This window comes from Coregonus lavaretus (genome assembly GCF_964263955.1).
Source record: "Coregonus lavaretus genome assembly, chromosome: 31".
NCBI lineage: Eukaryota > Metazoa > Chordata > Actinopteri > Salmoniformes > Salmonidae > Coregonus > Coregonus lavaretus.
Window position 1 is genome coordinate 20,708,346 of NC_140018.1, and position 23,561 is coordinate 20,731,906.

The window sequence follows — 23,561 nt, forward strand, 5'->3', positions numbered from 1 at the left end:
GTATATGCTCTTTCCAAGCCGTGTACCTGTATATTTACTTTATGCATAGGCCTAGGCTACAACATCAAACATAAACCAAAAATGTGTGCTTAAACAAACATGATATAGGAGTCTGATTCTAAGATCAATGGTACTTAGTACAATCAATAGATTGATAATGACTGAGATGGTTATACCTGTGATAAAACAATCCAATAATTAAATATTACAAACTGGGAAGTTTGGTTCCTGGATGTTGATTGGCTGAAAGCTGTGTTATATGAGACATTTTTGCCGCGTTCACGTGCTGGTCGGAATTCGGAAATGTCTGACTTGCTAAGTGGTTGAATGCGGCACATGTATAACTACAACCAGTTAGCAAGTCGAAAATGTCAAAGTTTCTCAGTTCCGACTAGCATGTGAACGCAACATATAAACCGGGTAGTCTGGGTCCTGGATAATGATTGGTTGAAAGCTGTGGTATGTCAGACAATATACCACGGGTATGACTTGTTTACTGTTCTAATTATGTTGGTAACCAGTTTATAATAGCAATAAGGCACCTTGGGGGTTTGTGGTATATGGCCAATATACCACGGCTAAGGGCGGTATCTTTGCTCTGTGCCTAAAAACAGCCCTCATGCTGCGTTTGTAACCAAGTTGGAATTTAACACATACGACTGGGAAAAATCCACTTGACCGGCCCTCCAACTGGTATGAACTCACAAATTCATGCAGATTATTTTTGTTAAACCAATCAATACTTGCATTGTGTAATGCTATTTGACCTTGTCAGAAAATTGAGTATTGTTGTGACATGAATGACCTGTTGTGCAAGAAAACAATAAAAACGAATAGATAAAGGAGGCGATTTATTTTGTCAAAGCCATAGAGACGGTCGGGTGACGTGTAATGAGTTGAACGTTATCCCCGACCAACCAATGGGCTGTGATAGCCTGCTGACACTTTCACTTTCTGATTACTAGAAATCAGGAGGACGTTTCTGAAAGTACAGACACAGACCACCTTCTCGTGAAACCTGATTGTGACTAGTTTGTTTATTATCTGTGTTGGTTGACGTCGTGACAGTATTATGCGGTAAGTAGACTACGAACGGGTAATCTTAATTTGTGTATATTTTTCTAGTCTGGGCAGCCGATAGTGCAGATCTAGCGCCCATGCACTATCGTCTGTCTAGGCTTGGTATGCATTTTGCGAAGGTGTGTCAGGCAGGGGAACGATCACGCTGAGTAAAGAAAGTGCATGTTGTGGAGGATACTATATAGAGAGAGGGAGGCTCTGACAGTGAGGAACTGGTCTGCATCAGTACAGGTCACTCTCAGGGCCAGAAATGGTTTGTGCAGCTAAAACAGAATAATAAAAGACAATAATGCCCGTTTGACACAGGGGCAACATGTTAAGAGTAGGAGAATGAAAGAGAGAATATCATCAAATACCCCACTACAGGCAAGCAACACACCGCTGAAACTGTACTCAGGAGAGTTAATTTTGTCAATGGGGCGATATCACACAGACAGTGTCATTAAGGGGGTGAAGGACAAGCTACTCTTTGAAGTTGTGGAGTCAGACCAAAACCCACTACTCTCTGGTTCTACTTGTGAGCGCTTAGGAGTCATGACTGTCACAATTCCAGGGGAGCTAAACAAAGTGGAGCAGTGCCCCAAAGAGGCATTGAGCGCATATTCTGACGTTTTCAATGATCCAGTGGAGTCTGTGCCAGGAGATGTCCACTTACAGTCTGGTCTCATAGACTAGACGTAACATAGTAAATTTAAATCCGAGACACTCAAATTAGTATATGTTATGTATGGTATTGTTACATAAGACAGATGGTTACTTAGGGTGGTTTGTCGGGGTGGGTGTGTAAGGTGAACGTCTAGCAACTCAAAGGTTGCGAGTTCGAATCTCATCATGGACAACTTTAGTATTTTAGCTAATTAGCAAGTTTTCAACTACTTACTACTTTTGAGCTACTTTGCAACTCCTTAGCATGTTAGCTAACCTTTCCCCTAACTCTAACCATAACCTTAACCCTATAGGTATCCCTTACCCTAACCTTAACCTAACTCCTAAATGTAACCCTAACCTTAACCCTAACCCCTAGCCTAGCTAACCTTAGCTAGCAAGCTAACATTAGCCACTTAGCTAGAATTTGTAACATAGAATTAGTTTTTTGTAAATTCGTAACATATAGTACGTTTAGCAAATTCCTAACATATTGTACATTTAGCAAATTCCTAACATATAATACAAATTGAAATTCATAACATATCATGAGAAATGGATGATGGACATCCACAAAATAATACATACCATACGAAATGTAACATATCATATTAATACGAAATGCTCTGAGACCAGGTTGCCACTTTGTAATGGCAGTGGTGGAAAAGTACACAATTGTCATACTTGAGTAAAAGTAAAGATACCTTAATAGAAATTGACTCAAGTGAAAGTCATCCAGTAAAATCCTACTTGAGTAAAAGTCTAACAGTATTTGGTTTTAAATATACTTAAGTATCAAAAGTAAATGTAATTGCTAAAATATACTTAAGTATCAAAATTAAAAGTATAAATCAATTCAAATTCCTTATATTAACCAAACCATACAGCACCATGTTCTTATATTTTTAATTTACGGAGAGCCAGGGGCACGCTCCAACACTCAGACATCATTTACAAACGAAGCATGTGTTTAGTGAGTCCGCCAGATCAGAGGCACTAGGGATAACCAGGAATGTTCTCTTGATAACTGTGTGAATTAGACCATTTTCCTGTCCTGCTAAGCATTCAAAATGTAACAAGTACTTTTGGGTGTCAGGGGAAATGTATGGAGTAGAAAGTACCTAATTTTCATTAGGAATGTAGTAAAGTAAAAGTAGTCAAAAATATAAATAGTAAAGTAAAGTACAGATACCCCAAAAAACTACTTAAGTAGTACTTTCAAGTTTGATTACTTAAGTACTTTACACCACTGTGTAATGGACTCGAGGTCGCCCCTGTGCAATATGCACCACGGAATGTGCCTGTAGCCTTGAAGGCATGAGTGAAAGCCCAACTACATAAACATGAGCGTTATGGACATGTCACCCCAGTGACTGAGCCGATGCCCTGGCTAAGCAACATGGTCGTGGTTGCCAAGCCATAAAATATCAGATGATGTATGGACCCAAAGCCCCTTTATCAGGCAGTGAAAAGGTCTGACTACCTTATGCCAACATTAGAGGATGTGTTGTAAACTGCCCATGGCACGCGTATTTACACTGGTGGGTGCCAGAGATGCCTATCTCCAGTGTAAACTTGATGAGGACAGCATCCGGATGACTAAATTCTGGACGCCATGGGGAGGATGAGATGGCTGAAACTTCCCTTTGGCGTGTCCATGGCCCCCGAGATCTATCAACGTAAGCAACATGAACTGCTGGGGGACCTTCGAGGCATCGAGCCGATCACAGACGATATTCTTGTGTCTGATGCGGGGACTCTGATGATGAGGCGAGCGTCAACACGACAACAACCTGCGCACACTGATGGAGCGGTGCAGGGAGGTGAGGCTCAGGCTCTGTGTGTAAAAGCTGCAGTTCAAGCTGAAAGCAGTTCCGTTTCATGGACACATACTATCCTCTGAGGGACTGAAAATAGACCCAGAGAAGACCTGGGCTGTACTGGACATGCCGACACCCACTGATGCCAAGGCAGTACAGCGTTTCATTGGCTTTGTGACATACCTGGCAAAGTTCCTGCCAAAGCTGTCTGAGTGTCACGATCGTCTACCAAAGATGAGGACCAAGGCGCAGCGTTGCAGGCAAACATACTCTTTAATTAGAGACACGATCAAAACAACAAACGATACGTGACAGTTCACGGTCTAACATAAACAGACTTGAAACAAGATCCCACAAACACAAATGGGAAACAGACAGTTTAAATATGGCTCCCAATCAGAGACAACCAACGACAGCTGACACTCGTTGCCTCTGATTGGGAGCCACTCAGGCCAACATAAAAATACACATACCAGAAAAACAAATGAAATGCACACCCTGGCTCAACATACAAGTGTCCCCAGAGCCAGGGCGTGACAGTACCCCCCCCTAAAGGCGCGGACTCTGACCGCGCCCACCAAACACCACAGGGGAGGGACCGGGTGGGCACTCCGCTTAGGCGGCGGATCCGGCTCCGGGCCTGATCCCCGCTCCAACCCCCCAAAGTACCCCTGGTCCGGTCTGGCCCCGCTGGCCGGAGCTGGACTGCACACTGGTGGAGCGGATTGCTCTAGCTCCGGCGTGAAGCATCTGACCGGTGCCGGACTAGCCACCGGTGGAACAGGCACGGGCCGTGCCGGACTGACGACGCACACCACTGGCTTGGTGTGGGGAGCAGGAGCGGGCCGCGCCGGGCTGACGAAACGCACCACTGACTTGGTGCGGGGAGCAGGAGCGGGCCGGACCGGGCTGACGAAGCGCACAACTGACTTGGTGAGGGGAGCAGGAACGGGCCGTGCCGGGCTGACGAAGCGCACCACTGACTTGGTGCGGGGAGCAGGAACGGGCCGAGCTGGGCTGACGAAACGCACCACTGACTTGGTGCGGGGAGCAGGAATGGGCCGGACCGGGCTGACGACGCGCACCACTGACTTGGTGCGGGGAGCAGGAACGGGCCGTGCCGGGCTGACGAAGCGCACCACTGACTTGGTGCGAGTGGCAGGGACAGGCCGGACCGTACTGGGAACACACACCACTGGCCCTACGTGGGGATCAGGAACAGGCCGGACCGGACTGGCAACACACGCCAGTACCTCTCGCCGTGCCTCTACATCCTCCTTCCCCCTGGTGACCAGTGACTCCCGTAACCTGGCGGCCTCCTGCTGCCCCGTCGTCCACGGCGTTAGCCCCCCCCTAAAAATTGTATGGGCTTCACTCCTACCCGTGGCCAAGGCCTCCATCCCTCTTGCCAGACTCGCACTCATCTCCTCCCAAGTCCATCCTCTCTCCTCGTCACGTTGCTTGATCCAGTCGAGGTGGGATCTTCTGTCACGCTCGTCTACCAAAGATGAGGACCAAGGCGCAGCGTTGCAGGCAAACATACTCTTTAATTAGAGACACGATCAAAACAACAAACGATACGTGACAGTTCACGGTCTAACATAAACAGACTTGAAACAAGATCCCACAAACACAAATGGGAAACAGACAGTTTAAATATGGCTCCCAATCAGAGACAACCAACGACAGCTGACACTCGTTGCCTCTGATTGGGAGCCACTCAGGCCAACATAGAAATACACATACCAGAAAAACAAATGAAATGCACACCCTGGCTCAACATACAAGTGTCCCCAGAGCCAGGGCGTGACACTGAGGTGTGTGAGCCACTTTGCCGGCTCCTGGACAAGGACAGTGTGTGTCACTGGGTGCCTAAACATGACCAAGCTGTACAGGAAATAAAGCTCCTGGTGTCGTTCACACGTGTTCTGAGGTACTACGAAGTCTCGAAACCGGTCTCTGTGCAGAGTGGTGCAAGCAATAATGGATTACATGCTGACTGAACCGGCTCCGCATGTGAGTCTGCATTCACCATCATTACATTTACATTTACATCATTTAGCAGACGCTCTTATCCAGAGCGACATACAAATAGGTGCATTCACCTTATAGCCAGTGGGATAACCACTTAACAATTTTGTTTTTTTATTTTTTTATATGTATTATTATTATTTTTGTATTTTTGGGGTAAGGGGGGGGTAGAAGGATTACTTTATCCTATCCCAGGTATTCCTTAAAGAGGTGGGGTTTCAAATGTCTCCGGAAGGTGGTGAGTGACTCCGCTGTCCTGGCGTCGTGAGGGAGCTTGTTCCACCATTGGGGTGCCAGAGCAGCGAACAGTTTTGACTGGGCTGAGCGGGAACTATGCTTCCGCAGAGGTAGGGGAGCCAGCAGGCCAGAGATGGATGAACGCAATGCCCTCGTTTGGGTGTAGGGACTGATCAGAGCCTGAAGGTACGGAGGTGCCGTTCCCCTCACAGCTCTGTAGGCAAGCACCATGGTCTTGTAGCAGATGCGAGCTTCAACTGGAAGCCAGTGGAGTGTGTGGAGGAGCGGGGTGACGTGAGAGAACTTGGGAAGGTTGAACACCAGACGGGCTGCGGCATTCTGGATGAGTTGTAGGGGTTTAATGGCACAGGCAGGGATCCCAGCCAACAGCGAGTTGCAGTAATCCAGACGGGAGATGACAAGTGCCTGGATTAGGACCTGTGCCGCTTCCTGTCTAAGGCAGGGTCGTACTCTCCGAATGTTGTAGAGCATGAACCTACAGGATCGGGTCACCGCCTTGATGTTAGCGGAGAACGACAGGGTGTTGTCCAGGGTCACGCCAAGGCTCTTCGCACTCTGGGAGGAGGACACAACGGAGTTGTCAACCGTGATGGCGAGATCATGGAACAGGCAGTCCTTCCCCGGGAGGAAGAGCAGCTCCGTCTTGCCAAGGTTCAGCTTGAGGTGGTGATCCGTCATCCATACTGATATGTCTGCCAGACATGCAGAGATGCGATTCGCCACCTGGTTATCAGAAGGGGGAAAGGAGAAGATTAGTTGTGTGTCGTCAGCGTAGCAATGATAGGAGAGGCCATGTGAGGATATGACAGAGCCAAGTGACTTGGTGTATAGCGAGAATAGGAGAGGGCCTAGAACTGAGCCCTGGGGGACACCAGTGGTGAGAGCACGTGGTGCGGAGACAGCTTCTCGCCACGCCACTTGGTAGGAGTGACCGGTCAGGTAGGACGCAATCCAAGAGTGAGCCGCGCCGGAGATGCCCAGCTCGGAGAGGGTGGAGAGGAGGATCTGATGGTTCACAGTATCAAAGGCAGCAGACAGGTCTAGAAGGACAAGAGCAGAGGAGAGAGAGTTAGCTTTAGCAGTGCGGAGAGCCTCCGTGACACAGAGAAGAGCAGTCTCAGTTGAATGACCAGTCTTGAAACCTGACTGGTTTGGATCAAGAAGGTCATTCTGAGAGAGATAGCAAGAGAGTTGGCTAAAGACGGCACGCTCAATAGTTTTGGAGAGAAAAGAGAGAAGGGATACTGGTCTGTAGTTGTTGACATCAGAGGGATCGAGTGTTGCTTTTTTGAGAAGGGGTGCAACTCTCGCTCCCTTGAAGACGGAAGGGACATAGCCAGCGGTCAAGGATGAGTTGATCAGCGAGGTGAGGTAAGGGAGAAGGTCACCGGAGATGGTCTGGAGAAGAGAGGAGGGGATAGGGTCAAGTGGGCAGGTTGTTGGGCGATTTTGTCTACCCCTCCCGACGCGTTCAAGACATGCAGGTTAAAATACCAAAAACCAACTGTAAACCAACTATATTCATTTGGGGATAGGTTGAAACACACATTAAACATGGACATTTAGCTAGCTTACCTTTTGCTAGCTTATTTGTCCTGGAAAATGAATATTGGGTTGTTATTTTACCTGAAATGCATAAGGCCCTTTTTTTTGCTGGATCTTTGTTGAATTTGGACCCTTGTTGAGTCATACAAAATCGGTGAGTCATACATGTGGGTGTATGCTCTGTCAAGTTGCGTCAATTCAAATCTGGTATAGGAACAAAAAGAGGTCAATACACGTCTTCTAAAATAGACTAGTATTTTAATTAATGCAAACACTTGAATGGTAAATATGATGTTCGTATATATACGGGCCCACTGAAAAACCACGCAGGGCAGTCAGAGAACTGAGCTTTTGTTATGTTCTTCTTTAAATACTCTGACAGAGATAGTTCCCGCTCCATGCTGGGCCTGTCAGAGTAGAGGCTGGGTGTGGTTTAAACTTACCCAACCTATCGATGGCGCACAGGCTGGTCCCAGCCCCTTGGCGCTTCACTGTTGCCAGGCATTAGTTGTTATCTTTACAACTTGTCTCGAGTCAGCAACCTCAGACATAGTTTTCTTCTTCATGTTGCAGTACTTTGTCCTTGAGCGGTTTAACAAAGAGGCTGTGTGTGTGAGTCACAAGCCTGTCTCAGCCTACCCCCTAACGGTTCCTCACATTAATCACAGCTTGTTATGTTAAACAATCTATATCAGTACAGCACAAACCTATTATGTTTAATCATTAATGTATTCTTTCTAAGCTAGGCATCACATCTAGTTATAAGAAAATAGAGCCCCACAATCCCCCTTTTCACACCCGCTGGGTTATTCTCCTTCTTGTGAAAACTCCTCCTACATCTGTCACACCCGCTGGGTGTGAACCCAAAATAAGAAATTTCAGGGAAATTTAGGATTCCCTCTTTTGACACCCACTAGGGTGTCACTCATTAAAATACAATACAAACAAAAAGAATCACACTTTTATAGGCAATAATGATAATAAAAAGGCCTTCAGTCCTTCCATCTACACCTAACTTGTACTAGGTTGGCTACCAGCCACCCAGGAACTTCAAACCTTCACATAAGGAAAGACAAACATTCACAATAGTTAAAATGGATTTATAAAACATAAAAACACAAACAGGGAGTTTTGATTCCCCCTTTAGACACCCACTAGGGTGTCACTCCACCACCTCACCAATAGCAAACCAAGGGTCATCCTTTGTCAACCCCAGTTTCTTCCGAAAGCTAGACTCAGTGTCTGCATCCCCTTCTTGAGCCCCTAGGAGGGGCATCATACCAGCCGTATGCACGACATCTGTAACAGACTTTCTCAAACAAGGAATTACACAGGCAGCACAGCACATTAATTTTAGAAACACAACTACTAGGGTCAGAAATACTGTAACCACCATAACAGAGTACTTACCAAACCAATCATTCAACCAGGAGAACAGTCCGTTTCCCTCCATTCCAGCCATGCTCTTCATTTCAGCTGATAGTTTATCTATACCAACTAGGGCTTTAGAGATACTCCCGTCAGGACTGGTGTTGTTAGGGATAAACGTACAAAATGGCTTACCATTCTATAGACACCACCCCTTTCTGCCTGATCTAGAGCCAACCTCTTTTTACTAAGTCATAAGAGTGAGATGGCGGATAATTGTTCAAAGATCCCTTCTCTTGCATCCCTAGTCCAGCCAATAAATCGTTGTTGGTCGTAATAGATATCATGAATCCAATCCACAATTTCGCTTGTCACCCACCAAAAGAACGTGGTAGTAAACCCTTCCCCTAATTGTTTCATAGCTCAGTATCCATCCGATACCCCCCTTGGTATCCCAATCGCATCCATCTAAATAGGGCTATTCTCCTTCTTGTGAAAACTCCTCCTACATCTGTTTAATCCTTGGTTCCTGGTGACTAATTCTAACTAGCTGAACCAGTAGAACCAGGGCGCACGTATCTAGCCACCCTTTTGGAATTCTCTGCCTTACACTGCCTTTACTGGCACACGCCCACCACACATCGGTTACAGGGGCTGTAAGGTTTAGAATTCTCTCCTGTGCTTCCGAACTTAAATCTCCAATTGATAATTGGTGATGTCTTTGTTTCTCTTTACCCCCCATCTGGATGTTCAGTCCCGCCCGGTCTCATATCCCCATCCCCAAGTGTATTTAAACACTTGAGTCTAGGAACAATCCGCTGTAGGGGCCGAACACGAATATAATGGGATTTTATAATCCCCAAGCTGCTTATTGACATGTACCCCACCCGTTGGCTACGTCCCTAACCCTTATTTTGAATCTGACAGTCTGCCCTTCTCTGACTCCCATTTTGTAGGCCACTCGTCCTTGACGGTCAGTATGTTGGGTCGCTTCTCTTCTCTTTTACTTCTTAACAATGGTAAGGGCATAGCACAATTGGTGGTGGATCTTGACATATCAAGACCATTACCGAGACTATGATGCAACTCAAGTTATCCATATTCCCCAAAACCGCCAACCCTCACCTGTCCTCAGTCTTTCTTCTTGGTACTACCCCATACTCACACCCTGAGAACACACTACAGTGATGATAGGTCGGGGTAGGAGATCTTCGTTAACAGAGGTGATCCCCAGACCCTATTGGTACAGTTCTTCTCTCTAACTCTGCGTGTGTTCAGTGGTGCTTGCATGTGTTCTTACCTTTTTGCAGTGGGTAACGTGGACCCAGGTTGCTCTTTCTGCTATTCTAATGGCAAAGGCAGTAACCAATATAACCTGATAGGGCCCTTCCCAACAGGCCTGCTTCCAGTTTTTCTTCTTTAGGGACTGGATGCTCACCAGTCACCTGGTTAGATAGAGTGGGTCACCTTCTCCTTTAGTTCACCTGTGGGGCACAAAACCGCTGACATACGGGTGTGGTTAATAAACTATCTTCACACATGTTCAGCTCTCAATTTCTATTTCTGACTGCATTCTTTTTTCTTTTTTTTTTGTATTTTGTGTCCTCCTTCGTATATATTTATTATTTAATCCTACCATCTCCTACCATCCCCCCTTTGACACATGTTTTGCCCATGTGTCAATATTACCACCTACCTAAACAATCACTTAGGTAATATTGGTAATTTATCATCCAATTGCCATCAGTAATCTAAAGATGGTAGTACACACAAAACATGATACAGATATCCCCAGTCCTAACCCATCAATAATTGTTTGTATCAATCTAATTCCTCATAACTAATCCATAAAACCACTCAAAATTCCTCGAGTATACAATGATTATTTAATTGATTACCCTAAATCTGCTACATGTGATCTCATCTCAAATGATCCCCTTCTATTGTTCCTGTCCCCCCTGTAAATGTCATATTTCATTTTTTAGCCAATACAATCACGGTTACATCAAATGTTCCCTCCTTTGGCCATTTAGTTACTATCTTTCTGGTCCTTTTTCTCATTTGTTAGAGATATTACCAATATCTTCACTATTTTCTGGGAACCTTCTCTTCATGATTGCTACTGGTGATCCTGCCATCTCTACTTCTGGTGTGGTCTAATGTCTATATTAGGGTGTAAGGTAAATTATTCCTGTTGTCTTTTTCAGCTAAACGTTTTATATCCCTCTGTTAATGGTATTTTCTCCCTAATATATCTTCATACTCTGCTTCTTTCCCTAAATTAGATTGAATCCCTTGCCTTTCCTCTACTATCCTTCTATCATTACTGGATCAATGATAATAACTGTAATAACTATTAATAATAATTGTAATAACTATTTCACATTAAATTGTGCCTTTTTCTGATAATGTTAAAATTGTAGCCTATTGCATTACTTTAGTTTAAAATATAAGTTTGTTTATTTAACAAATCTAGAACCCACTATAGGTTGGTGCTATTCCCTCAGCATAATAGCTAAAGCTACTTGCATCCCCTGGTCCCCGTAATGAAAATAAATTATCGTTTTTAGAATTCACCAACTATTTGCATACACCACTGGTGTTAAGCAACCTATCGAATAAAGTAATAACAATTCGAATTTATCAAAGCACTGCCTTCCAGTCAAGTATTTAGACCTCTACTTGAAATCTTACAGCTCAATCTAACTCGCTGGACTGTCTCTATTTTTTTTTTCTCCCGCTAACCAGAGCCATAAATTATTCTCCATTGTCCTCAACTCAATTTTCACAGCTCTATCGCCATTTCAGTTCGCTATTCAATTTCTTTAACTGTTCTCTCTGATTAGGCCCTAATTAATAAAACAAATACTTGCTATCGTTGATAAGCATACATTTAATGATATTCCTATCATTTGAACTATCTCTCACCCCTCCCCTTGCTCCTTCCTACACAACGGGGGAGGCGCGGGGACCTTGTAACATATTTTCATAGCCCTTTCTAGAATACTTCTACTTAAGCTATCTAATTCAACCTTTCACATTTCTCAATCCACGTAATAATCTAGGTCTATAGCCCCAATGCGAAAGCTTTACCCACTGTCCCTACCTGGGTTCAAACCAGGGACCCTCTACATACATTGCCAGTCACCCCACACATTCCGCGATCCTTTCAAAGTAAATATTTCCAGTTCATAGAGCAAGTGACGTCACCAAATGAAAACCGCACTAGCTCTCACCTCATTCAGCAACACAAAAACTCTCTCCCTTCACCCATTCCCTATTGAATAAGTGAGTCTTTCTATTTAACCCCAACCATGCTACAAATCTTCCATTCAACATCAACAAACCAAATACTCAGTAGTATCCGGTCACCACCCATACCAGCCGCCGAATTCACTCATACACACAGACCCCACCCCATGCCACCGAAATGCCCAACAAAACATAATAGTTCAATGGAACCCCCTATTGGCTCTCCACTATTTATACATTACTTCCATAACCACACCAGTCATGGTCCGATCACCCATCAAACCCCATCACATGATCAAACAACGGCACAACCTTAAACTCATATGGGGCGGCAGGTAGCCCAGTAACCAAGAGCACCATGCCAGCAACCGAGAGGTCGCCGGTTCCAATCCCCGAGCCGACCAGGCGAAAAATCTGCCGATGTGCCCCCGAGCAAGGCACCCAACCCCAATTGCTCCTGCAAGTCGCTCTGGACAAGAGCGTCTGCTAAATGACCAAAAATGCTAATGTAAATATTCTCTACTTTCTCACCCATGATGTACGTCTACGTTCGGGTGAGCAAGTTCATACGTTATACATCTAAGGTTGCTGGGGCCTCTTTCATTCCCCGCCAATAGATTAGGTAAGGCTATCAGTGGGTACTGGCCCCCTCCTACGCTCTCTCTCTCTCTCTCTCTCTCTCTCTCTCTCTCTCTCTCTCTCTCTCTCTCACTGCTTCTTTAAATGTACCCCTACGCGGTTCTCCCTCCTGTTTCCACTCCGAACAGGTTTTGTCCGTTTTTCGTTTTAACGTAATATTAGTCCGTTATTTAAAGTACGTTAGTCTATTTATTTAAATCAAATTATTCCCACCTAGTTAGTTAAAGTCGGTGCATATTTATATTTCAACGATAAACCAAATTATTTCAGTCTAATTATTTAACCAGTATTTTGCAGGGTCAAACATCAAACGTTAAATTAAATAATAAACCAAATTGCTTCAACTTAATTATTTAAAACTAGTATTATGCTATGTCAAACATCAAACGTTAAATCAAATAATAAACCAAATTGCTTCAACATAATTATTTAAAACCAGTATTATGCTATGGCAAACATCAAACGTTACAGTTCAGTTATATCAGTTCAAACGTTTCAGTTTAGTCATACTAGTTATTCATTATTCTACCTTTATGTTCCCAATTGTTATTAACGGGTTATACGGTTTAAGCAGCTACAGACTTCTTTAACTCCTAATTAGTTTTCTATCAAGGTATACAGGTTTATTAATTTTAATAACCCACATTCACTCTTTTATTACACTGGGATCATTCGCACTCTCATTCATACAACACCCTATACTTTAAAGTGTCCCTCTGATCCTAGCCGTACCTAGCCCTCTGGTACGTGTCAGTAGTGCAACACTATCTAAAATTGTAAGTGTCCCTCTGATCCTAGCCGTATCTAGCCCTCTGGTACGTGTCAGTAGTGCAACACTTTTAAGCCAATAATTCCCTATACCCCCAGTTCCCACCCCTGGTGGTCCTAGCCTGGGGACTTCAGTATTTTCCCCGATCCTAGCCGTACCTAGCCCTCTGGTACGTGTCAGTGGAACAATACTCTTTAATACCATGGTTTAACACTCACATTTACCACAGGTTTGCATGTCACAATATGGTGCTTATCTACTCATAATAATTCGTATAATAATTCATAATTTAGTTCACTTACATCAAACAGGTGTTTCACAAAATTAATTTGGATAAAGCCAATGTGCAGAACTTTAGTTATATAACAATAGGTGTCTGCTTACCTGTTTTTAGTTGTCCGGACTCTTTGTGAAACACACCGTCCAACGACAGCGATGTCCAATCGGCCGGACAATACCCAGCGAAGTCCCTCTACCAGATCACGTCGGCGGTCACCAATTGTCAAGTTGCTTCAATTCAAATCTGGTATAGGTACAAAAAGAGGTCAATACACGTCTTCTAAAATAGACTAGTATTTTAATTAATGCAAACACTTGAATGGTAAATATGATGTTCGTATATACGGGCCCACTGAAAAACCATGCAGGGCAGTCAGAGAACTGAGCTTTTGTTATAAGTTCTTCTTTAAATACTCTGACAGAGATAGTTCCCTTTCCCTGCTGGGCCTGTCAGAGTAGAGGCTGGGTGTGGTTTAAACTTACCCAACCTATCGATGGCGCACAGGCTGGTCCCAGTCCCTTGGCGCTTCACTGTTGCCAGGCATTAGTTGTTATCTTTACAACTTGTCTCGAGTCAGCAACCTCAGACATAGTTTTCTTCTTCATGTTGCAGTACTTTGTCCTTGAGCGGTTTAACAAAGAGGCTGTGTGTGTGAGTCACAAGCCTGTCTCAGCCTACCCCCTAACGGTTCCTCACATTAATCACAGCTTGTTATGTTAAACAATCTATATCAGTACAGCACAAACCTATTATGTTTAATCATTAATGTATTCTTTCTAAGCTAGGCATCACATCTAGTTATAAGAAAATAGAGCCCCACAGCTCCTAAAAACAAATGAGGAGATGGGAGAGGTGGGACTTGCAGCGCGTCAAGTGTCTAAAATAGAACCTGGAAACGCAGATGCACATTTGTATTTTTTTTATTTTATTTCACCTTTATTTAACCAGGTAAGCCAGTTGAGAACAAGTTCTCATTTACAACTGCGACCTGGCCAAGATAAAGTAAAGCAGTGCGATAAAAACAACAAGACAGAGTTACATATGGGGTAAAAAAAACATAAAGTCAAAAAAATACAACAGAAAATATACATTGTGTGCCAATGTAGCAAGTTATGGAGGTAAGGCAATAAATAGGCTATAGTGCAAAATAATTACAATTAGTATTAACACTGGAATGCTAGATGTGCAAGAGATTATGTGCAAATAGAGATACTGGGGTGCAAAAGAGCAAAATAAATAACAATATAGGGATGAGTTAGTTGGGTGGGCTAATTTCAGATGGGCTGTGTACAGGTGCAGTGATCGGTAAGGTGCTCTGACAACTGATGCTTAAAGTTAGTGAGGGAGATAAGAGTCTCCAGCTTCAGAGATTTTTGCAATTCGTTCCAGTCATTGGCAGCAGAGAACTGGAAGGAATGGCGGCCAAAGGAGGTGTTGGCTTTGGGAATGACCAGTGAGATATACCTGCTGGAGCGCAGACTACGGGTGGGTGCTGCTATGGTGACCAATGAGCTAAGATAAGGCGGGGATTTGCCTAGCAGTGATTTATAGATGGCCTGGAGCCAGTGGGTTTGACAACGAACATGTAGTGAGGACCAACCAACAAGAGCGTACAGGTCACTGTGGTGGGTAGTGTATGGGGCTTTGGAGACAAAACGGATGGCACTGTGATAGACTACATCCAATTTGCTGAGTAGAGTGTTGGAGGCTATTTTGTAAATGACATCGCCGAAGTCAAGGATCGGTAGGATAGTCAGTTTTACGAGGGCATGTTTGGCAGCATGAGTGAAGGAGGCTTTGTTGCGAAATAGGTAGCCGATTCTAGATTTAACTTTGGATTGGAGATTCTTAATGTGAGTCTGGAAGGAGAGTTTACAGTCTAACCAGACACCTAGGTATTTGTAGTTGTCCACATACTCTAGGTCAGACCCGTCGAGAGTGGTGATTCTAGTCGAGTGGGCGGGTGCCAGCAGCGTTCGATTGAAGAGCATGCATTTAGTTTTATTAGTGTTTAAGAGCAGTTGGAGGCTACTGAAGGAGTGTTGTATGTCATTGAAGCTCGTTTGGAGGTTTGTTAACACAGTGTCCAATGAAGGGCCAGATGTATACAAAATGGTGTCGTCTGCGTAGAGGTGGATCTGAGAGTCACCAGCAGCAAGAGCGACATCATTGATATACACGGAGAAAAGAGTCGGCCCAAGAATTGAACCCTGTGGCACCCCCATGAGCACTTTGGATGAAATGACTGACTGACATGTATATGTACATTTATTTTGCACTGCTCGGTGGTGTGGTCAGCATGTTAGGGCAGTGGTTCTCAATCCTGGTCCAGGGGTGCATATTTTTGTTTTTGCCTTAGCACTACACACCTGATTCAAATCATCAACTCATCATCAGGCTTTGATTATTTGAATCAGGTGTGTAGTGCTAAGGCAAAGCCAAAAATGTGCACCCCTTTGGGTCTCCAGGACCAGGATTGAGAACCACTGTGTTAGGGTGCTGCTTAATGCAACAGGGACAGCCGTGGTGTTTGCCTCGCGAGCATCAACGCCAACGGAGCAAAACTCAACTCTAATAGAAAAGGAATGTTTTAGTATTGTATTTGCTTGCCAGAGATTTCATCATTATCTATATGGCAGAGAGTTAATAACAGCTGAGACAGACCATAAGCCGTTGATCTTCAAGAAGCTGTTCCTCTGTGCAGTTGACATTAGCCTTCTACATCTAGCTACTGTACATATTGAACTTCCATCCTCTCAGGCCAGGGGCACAACATTGTATGAATTATTGGTTGATCAGAATCGCCGTTATAATCATTGGCCAGTACGGAGAATTAAGTAAACCAAGTCCCTATCTCTATCTCCATCCATGGCTAATTTAGCAAAGGGACCATTTTAGCTAGCTAGCTAGCTAGCTAGCCACCGAAGAACAACAACACAACAAGATACAACAATTCAAGTTGTTTCTGTTAATGATGTATGCTCTCAAAGTGATTTGATAGGAGAGACGCCAAATCCAAGCTGGCTTCCCTTGACACTTTTTTTTTTCTCGCCAGGACCATTCACAGTTGAGCCCGCTCAGTTTAGCTCAACACTGATTGTTAAGGGAGTCCAAATGCTCGCTGGCTTCTCTTGCATTCAATGCTACAGGCAGCAACAATGTCATACTCATTTGGACCAGACAGTATCAGACAGATGGCCTACACGAAGAGAGACAGAGGGGTGCTGTTTCGCTCGCTCGGATGCTTTTTCCTGTGAGATACATTCAGCCTCTTGACAATTGAAGGTAAATTACGAAAGATAAATTATTTTATACATATATTCATATTTTGTAAAGAAAATTGGGAAAGCCTGGCTTCCCTTGGCGTCCACAAATGCACGGCACTGTGAATTAACAGGTTATAAAGAAACAACGCAATTATCACAAAACATAGGTTGTATGATGGCTTTTTTTCTTGCCTACCCAGTGATTTTACCCACGCACCGCTACTGGTGACACCCATAACCTAAGAGGGCTTCAGCAGGTTGGGTGCCACCAGTAATGACTTGAGTCTGCGCAACATCAGACTCTGTGCAGGGCTACTGTCCATCCCCTCTGTGGGCGTGTTTCACCACTGCAGTATAGCTGACCATATGTCCATACCGTCTAGCTTGGCCCTCTTGCATGAGCCTTTCACTCTCTTGACAGCTGACTCTGCCATCCCATTGGCTCGTGGATGGTGAGGGGAGGAGGTGACGAGTGAATCCACACTCTGCAATTATTATAAATCTGTCTTAATCATAGCACCCCCCCATTCTCCATGATTACACAGTCTGTTTGTCCATGACTGGCAAACTGGACTTTGCATCGTTTGCAGCTGCATTAACATACCTTGGAAACGCTTAGGGAGCTAACATTGCCCATTAATGGAAGTTAGGCTAGCGAGCAAGCATTGTAGCCAGGTAGCCTAGGACAACAAAAAATTAAAGCGTGTGCTGTCTGACAGGGTGATAGACCATTTTGTCAACATGAAAGAGAGGATAGCATTGGTGTTTCTCTACAAGTAGGGTGAGTCAACATGTTTTTCTACTTGCACGATGCACGCACACACACGCGCACTCAGAAATGAACCCAGAACCATGGACAGCCACATCATATTTAGGTTATGTTGATTGGACTAAATTGTTTTCGGTATCTTTTAGTTGTCACTGTATTAGACGAAGCAGAGGTATTTGATGATGTTAAAATGTTTTAGTTGAAATGGTGCTGGAATAGTGGAGGCAGCTCCTGTTTTCTTTGCGACTTGCGGTACCTCTCTATGGTTCTAAATCAATAGTTGTTTAGTGGTCCGAAAATGTCGGAAACATTAACTTGCTTAACCATGCTGTAGGTCTGTTATATGCAATGGACTTCACCAGACAGAGGTTGCTGTCCGGTTTTGTGTTAAAACAAAGGTGTGGTTGAAATGTATTCTGCCACTGTGTCTTCTAATTGTCTCGGCCTTTAGGACTATATATCACGGTCGCAAGGCATATGAATTAACAGCAAACAATGCAAATATTATAACACATACAGTGTAGGTTGTAATACAGCTTTGGCTTCCCCAGTGATTTTACGCACGCACCGCTACTGTTAATTCATATGCCTTGCGACCATGATACCTGCTGTGTATCTGCGTAATGGCTGTCTGTCATGACCAACCAAAAGCGATAAGCTATGGACTTTGAGGGGAAGCCCATTTTATACTGTTGGGGTATCAAGCTTGATTGCAGCTTGAATAGAGGATGCTTTATGTACACACCGGTACACAGGGGACACGAGTGTATTACCGGGAATGCACATCAAGCCTAGACGATAGTGCACATCTATTGCCCCTGCACTATCGGCTGTCTAGGATAATATATCTTGCCTCAGCCACAATCGATGTAATTATGTATTTCAGTAACAGGCAATCCTGTGTGTGTGTCTCTGCAGCGTCAGTGAAATACAGCCATTAAAGAGTGTAATGATGCTGCAAATGTTCAATCTGCCTCTCTTTCCTAGATTTGTATTCCTCACGAGAATTTGCAGTATTTGACGTCCCACTCATCCAACACTCTAAACAGTGACTGTTTCTCCGTGGGTCTTACCTAGGCAGCGTAATAAAGGTCCATAAACAGCAGCAGGTGAGTTTATATTTGTAATTTTTGCATCCACTCATGGCCTAATGACTCTTCCCTTGCCCCAATCAGTGAATTCGTAATTTGATGGCCCAGGCTTATTGAATTGTGCAGAACGTTGATAAATGTACCTTTTACAGCAAGGAACAGTAAGGAAAATGTATTCTCTGGGCACAATGTATTTTCTATCTGAAAGTGTTGTGACGTTGTATCAGAATAGGCCTACCGTCCTGAACCTGTTATCGTTTCAAGATCAGAGCAGAGGACATCAAATCCTGTTTCCCTACAGCAGCATCAGTGTGACAATACAAGTATGAGTCAGGTAACTACAATGCAATCATACAGTTAGCAGCTGTGTAAGCCTGTGAACAATAATAAATAGCCTATCATACTCTTCCTCCTAGGCAAGGACAATGAGTTTGGAAGAGCAAATCAGGAGCTTCTCACCAGATGCAGCATCTGCCCTTGCAAGTAAGTTATCATATCTCACTGAGCTTTATGCATTGTATCGTCAGTCGTCGTCAACTGTGTTCCTAATTACATCATATTTGTTTTCAGGAGCTGGAATTAAAGAGGACATTGATATTCAAGAGTTAACAAGAGATGATCTGAACGAGCTTCTGCCAGGCCTCAAGCATTTCAAACTTAGAAAGAGGATCAGTGAACTTCTAACCAAATCTAAACAGGTTGGTATAGCCCCAAAAGCTTCTATGGCTACTGTACCACTTTGTGGGATCATTCAGGATAGTTAATAGAATGAAGGTTTTTGATTCAATGTGCAATTCCATTGTATGTACTAATCCCCCCATGTTTTCTCAACCTTTTTTGTTTCTTAGGACACAGCTAAACCTATCGATTTAATTCTTAACGAGGTTAGGGACTTCATTTCAGCTGGTGTCATGAAGAGTAAGTCCCTTTTCAAGGACTTTCAGCATAGCTGTCACCCAATACATTTGTGGTGTCTCTTTGGTTGTAATTGTAATGTTATGCACTGGTCACTTTCTGCTTACAGATGCACTTGTTCCTGGGGGAGTGTTACATGGCTACGTCCCTATTCTTAGAGATTTGGAGAAGCAGCTTGACAAAGCCCTGCACTTTATTCAGGCACATGTTGTACTACTTGAGAGCTACAATAAAGAAGAGCCCATGGAGGCTGAGGGCAATGCTGTGTCCCCATCAGTTGACTCTGCTACAGCAGGAAACCAGCTCATCCTTCATGAATCACAATACATAGATAATGGTATAAAAATTGTAAACACGTAGATTTCATGAATAGTATAATTTTGTTGAGAAGTTAAACATTCAAGACATTCACTATTGGGACGTTAATGGCGCTCGAACACAGTCTTGTCTTAGTTTGGAATTACTCAGTTAACAGCCCCAATCTTCAATATTTTTCAGTACATAAAAAATCTGTTAAAGGCGCTTCAGAACGACCAGGTAACTCAAAATCTTAAACACAGCACGTTATCAAAACGTAAGAATTCTATAGATGTTTTTAAACCCTTTTACAGCTGGCAAAGCCAACCACAATGACTTGCACAGACTCACAAGAATGTGCTGCAAAAACATTGGATTTTCATTCATAATACTTTGTTGTCCTCAGCCTTAGGTGCTGTAGAGACCCACCCCAAACGACCAAGAACAGATGTGGATGACAAAGGTCATTATCAAAGCCTAAAAACTTTTCAATGTCATTCAATCCTTTAAAGTATCATTAATTTCTAAGTAAAAAAATAGATGTAGCAATCACTGATTGCCTCTTTAAGGAATTGGAAACAATAATGTGTTAAGAAAGTTTGATTTGAATTGCTAATTTCAGATAGTTCCTCATCCGTAGATGATAGCATCCAGGCCCAAAAAGATAAGGAAGGAAAAGAACCTGGAAGTTCGTGGAAGTTCTCCCACTTCTTCAATGGATCTCCATTCAGAGGAAATGAAACAAAACATTTGCCAGGTGAGATTCTTGGGATATGCTTTGTACTAATCGAAAATCATTTGTTCATGCATTTCCTGTCAGTCCACCGTTCGTATCAATCTAATTGGCATAAATCTCTCCTCCCCTCTCCGCTGTGATAGCTGACGTGTGATTAGCTTTCTAGCGTGAAATGACTGGAATGGAAATCCACCACTTTTCTTTTGTATGCAACATCTTGGGGATATACTGTATGTAGTGTTGTAATTTAATTATGTTTTGTTTCAAGTAGTTAAAGTCCATTCGCAAGTGTGTGGGAAAACCCTGAACACTCACCTTGCACTCATGAAACAAGTGGATAATCTGGGACTTAAGCGAGAGGAGACCAGTGCAGAGGACTGCCAAGTCATGATGGTCTTCTGTCCTGTTACATCTCGTATGGGAACTGACATTGAGGCTGCCATGAGCCAAGTTCCAGGTAGGAAAGCCTTTTGAGATTACACCAAGAAAGTTAAAGTATTCCAGACCGAATACAATTGTCAATACTACTTCTATCATGGGATTTCATTTTACTCAACAGGATGTATTGGTCCATGTTGTAGAATTACCTTTTGTCTCTAATGATTTTTTTGTGGAAGTACTTTTCTAAAGATTGCATCGTTTTATCTCTCAACAGGTAACAGAGATGCCATTCTAGTGGTGATGCACCATACTTATGATCAAAACTTTGTCACAAGCCGGAGATCTGCATCTTACTACAAAAACATAGTGGAGGAAGTGAATGTTCTCTTCCTTGACTCTGTGGGACTTCTGCGTTGTAAAACAAATGATGAAGCAGTGACTCTCATACATAAGGCCTTACAGAAATACAACAGCAGTACTTACAGACATTAAGTGCCCCATTGTGGCAACACAAAGAGTCTTATCCGTCTGCATATGGACTAATAAAGTACCAATCTATTCAAAAGCTAAATAACAAAATAAAGATGCTCATGAAGTTCTTATTTTCATAAAAGAATAAAGAGTACACATGCAACATTGATTAGGGCAAGTGTTGAGTCAAAATGTTTATATTTTCATATTAATCACAACCCTTGGTAAGAATGTCATTGCTTAGAAAAACTGTAATCATATTTTTTTTAAACTCTTCTTCTGATATCAATATAAAGATGCATAGCGTCATTCATTTCTAAACAAACTTCTAGAAATACTATAGGCATATAGAAATACTATATTTTCACACAAAAAAAGTGATTTAGGATCACCTTTCTCTTGCCTCAACCATCGTTTCATCACAAAGTAAAGACAGGCTTTCATGACAAAACAGCACGGTTTTGATACTTAGTATGATAGTTTTGTCAACTGATGCAAAACCTGCTGTTGTCACTCCCCACTGTTAATAAACGACACTATAGTCAAAATGTCATAAGCCCACCAGGCCACAGGAAGAACACTTTGGTGCCAAAACACTCCATTTTGGTGCTACAGGCCCATGGTAAAGTAGATCAGTCAATGAGAATACATGTTCTTATTTCCTCAGGCACTGGAAGTAAGGCCATGTCCAATGATCCATCCATCAACCATCTCCACCTTGCAGAAATAAGTGTGTCTTGACACAGTGCAATAATGTTTTGACAGTGCATATCATTGATAAATCTATTATGATATTTCAGGTGGCCCAAATGTAATGTGTTTATAGGGATAGGCTTAACAGGAGATTGTCCTCAAATCCTCCCCCTCAACAGGAATTGGTCTGTACCCTGGTAATGTGTGCACTATGCATAAGTGCGACTAAAAACTTGAAAAACGTCCTTTTAGACTTCTGTATGCATCATATTATCATTTGTTTTGTCCTCATAGGACATTAGAACTACTGCCACATGCTGGAGAATATGGGTCATTAACAGTATATTATCTGTTCTTCAACATATTTAACTTGTCTCATCATGACCACTGGTTTTATGCCCATTAGACAGTATCATATCCCCACGTCACAAGAAACCAACTGTCTTGATTTCACAATAGCTTTACAATTCTCTCTCAGACACACATCATGGCATTTATCCCAGTTAACTCAACCTATACAACCAACCATCTGATACATCTTGTGAATATGTTAACTGGACAGCCATGGTTAATATACTCCTAATAACACACGCACACACACACACAAAAAAAATATACATATACATACACACACACACACACATACATAAACACAGATTCTGGTTCGGGGGAGGGACGAGGAAAAAAATGCCATCCATATACATTACATTAACAGCAGAGCAAGTCTGGCTAGGGTCAATATCCCTCCCCTTATAGTCCACACATCCTCTCTAACCCTGCTGCTGTAGCCCTGCGACTGGCCCTCTGCGGTGTCCGTCACTGGCTTGGTCGGTTGGGGCGGTCCCTCCAGTAGTTGTTATAGGCCTCCTGGAACATGTTCTTGCAGCCGAGCTTGGCGTCAAGGCGGGAGCAGATGAGGAAGGAGCCGCCCATCTTGCGGTGGAGGGAGTAGGTCTCCTCGGGGGGCGGGGTGAGGCGCTGCTTCAGCATCACAGGGATCAGGTTGTGGATGCGCTCCGTGGTGCTCTGGGCTCCGAAGTTAAAGGGCTCCGTGGAGGCAAAGGCCTCGCCCAGGATCATCACCGCGTCCACATGGGCATTCACCATGGACTGAGGGACGGGCAGAACATAATCCGAGAGAGTAATAACCTGTATGTGTTTGTGTTTTAGTGGGTTCAGGGGGAGCCATTGTAATTAAGTTATGGGTATTCACTACTCAGTTTATGCCATGGAGTAATGGAGAGCCTTCTCAATT

General features: G+C 43.5%; 2 protein-coding genes across 23 annotated transcripts in view; one reads left to right on the forward strand and one right to left on the reverse strand.

The window, feature by feature from the left end:
* Positions 1 to 947: 947 nt before the first annotated feature.
* LOC311106997 (uncharacterized protein) lies at positions 948 to 21,782 on the forward strand. Of its 22 annotated transcripts, XM_084149444.1 has the most exons (13): positions 949 to 1,077; positions 16,743 to 16,972; positions 18,710 to 18,831; positions 19,041 to 19,147; positions 19,230 to 19,296; positions 19,384 to 19,511; positions 19,662 to 19,731; positions 19,838 to 20,065; positions 20,227 to 20,265; positions 20,432 to 20,488; positions 20,666 to 20,782; positions 21,030 to 21,218; positions 21,417 to 21,782. In XM_084149444.1, the coding sequence occupies exons 4-13, from the start codon at positions 19,139 to 19,141 to the stop codon at positions 21,632 to 21,634; spliced, it is 1,122 nt and encodes a 373-aa protein (XP_084005570.1). In that variant the 5' UTR covers positions 949 to 1,077; positions 16,743 to 16,972; positions 18,710 to 18,831; positions 19,041 to 19,138; the 3' UTR covers positions 21,635 to 21,782. The 22 variants fall into 22 exon arrangements, with proteins under 22 accessions (XP_084005568.1, XP_084005570.1, XP_084005555.1 ...); XM_084149442.1 differs by lacking the exon at positions 16,743 to 16,972 and having other exon boundaries at positions 948 to 1,077; positions 20,648 to 20,782; positions 21,033 to 21,218; XM_084149429.1 differs by lacking the exon at positions 20,227 to 20,265 and having other exon boundaries at positions 20,648 to 20,782; positions 21,033 to 21,218.
* Positions 21,783 to 23,561, reverse strand: part of LOC311106995 (atypical kinase COQ8A, mitochondrial-like) — a 43,564-nt gene continuing 41,785 nt past the window's right edge. Inside the window, exon 15 of the mRNA XM_084149423.1 lies at positions 21,783 to 23,416. Within this exon, the coding sequence (XP_084005549.1) occupies positions 23,123 to 23,416 (294 nt within the window). The 3' untranslated portion in view covers positions 21,783 to 23,122. The remainder of the gene's footprint in view (positions 23,417 to 23,561) is intronic.

What these genes read in the sequence shown, in the direction of transcription:
- LOC311106997 (XM_084149425.1), top strand. An exon ending in TTCTAACCAAATCTAAACAG is followed by an intron (nt 19,512 to 19,661) that starts GTTGGTATAGCC and finishes TTTGTTTCTTAG; the next exon opens with GACACAGCTAAACCTATCGA. An exon ending in ATCACAATACATAGATAATG is followed by an intron (nt 20,066 to 20,226) that starts GTATAAAAATTG and finishes AATATTTTTCAG; the next exon opens with TACATAAAAAATCTGTTAAA.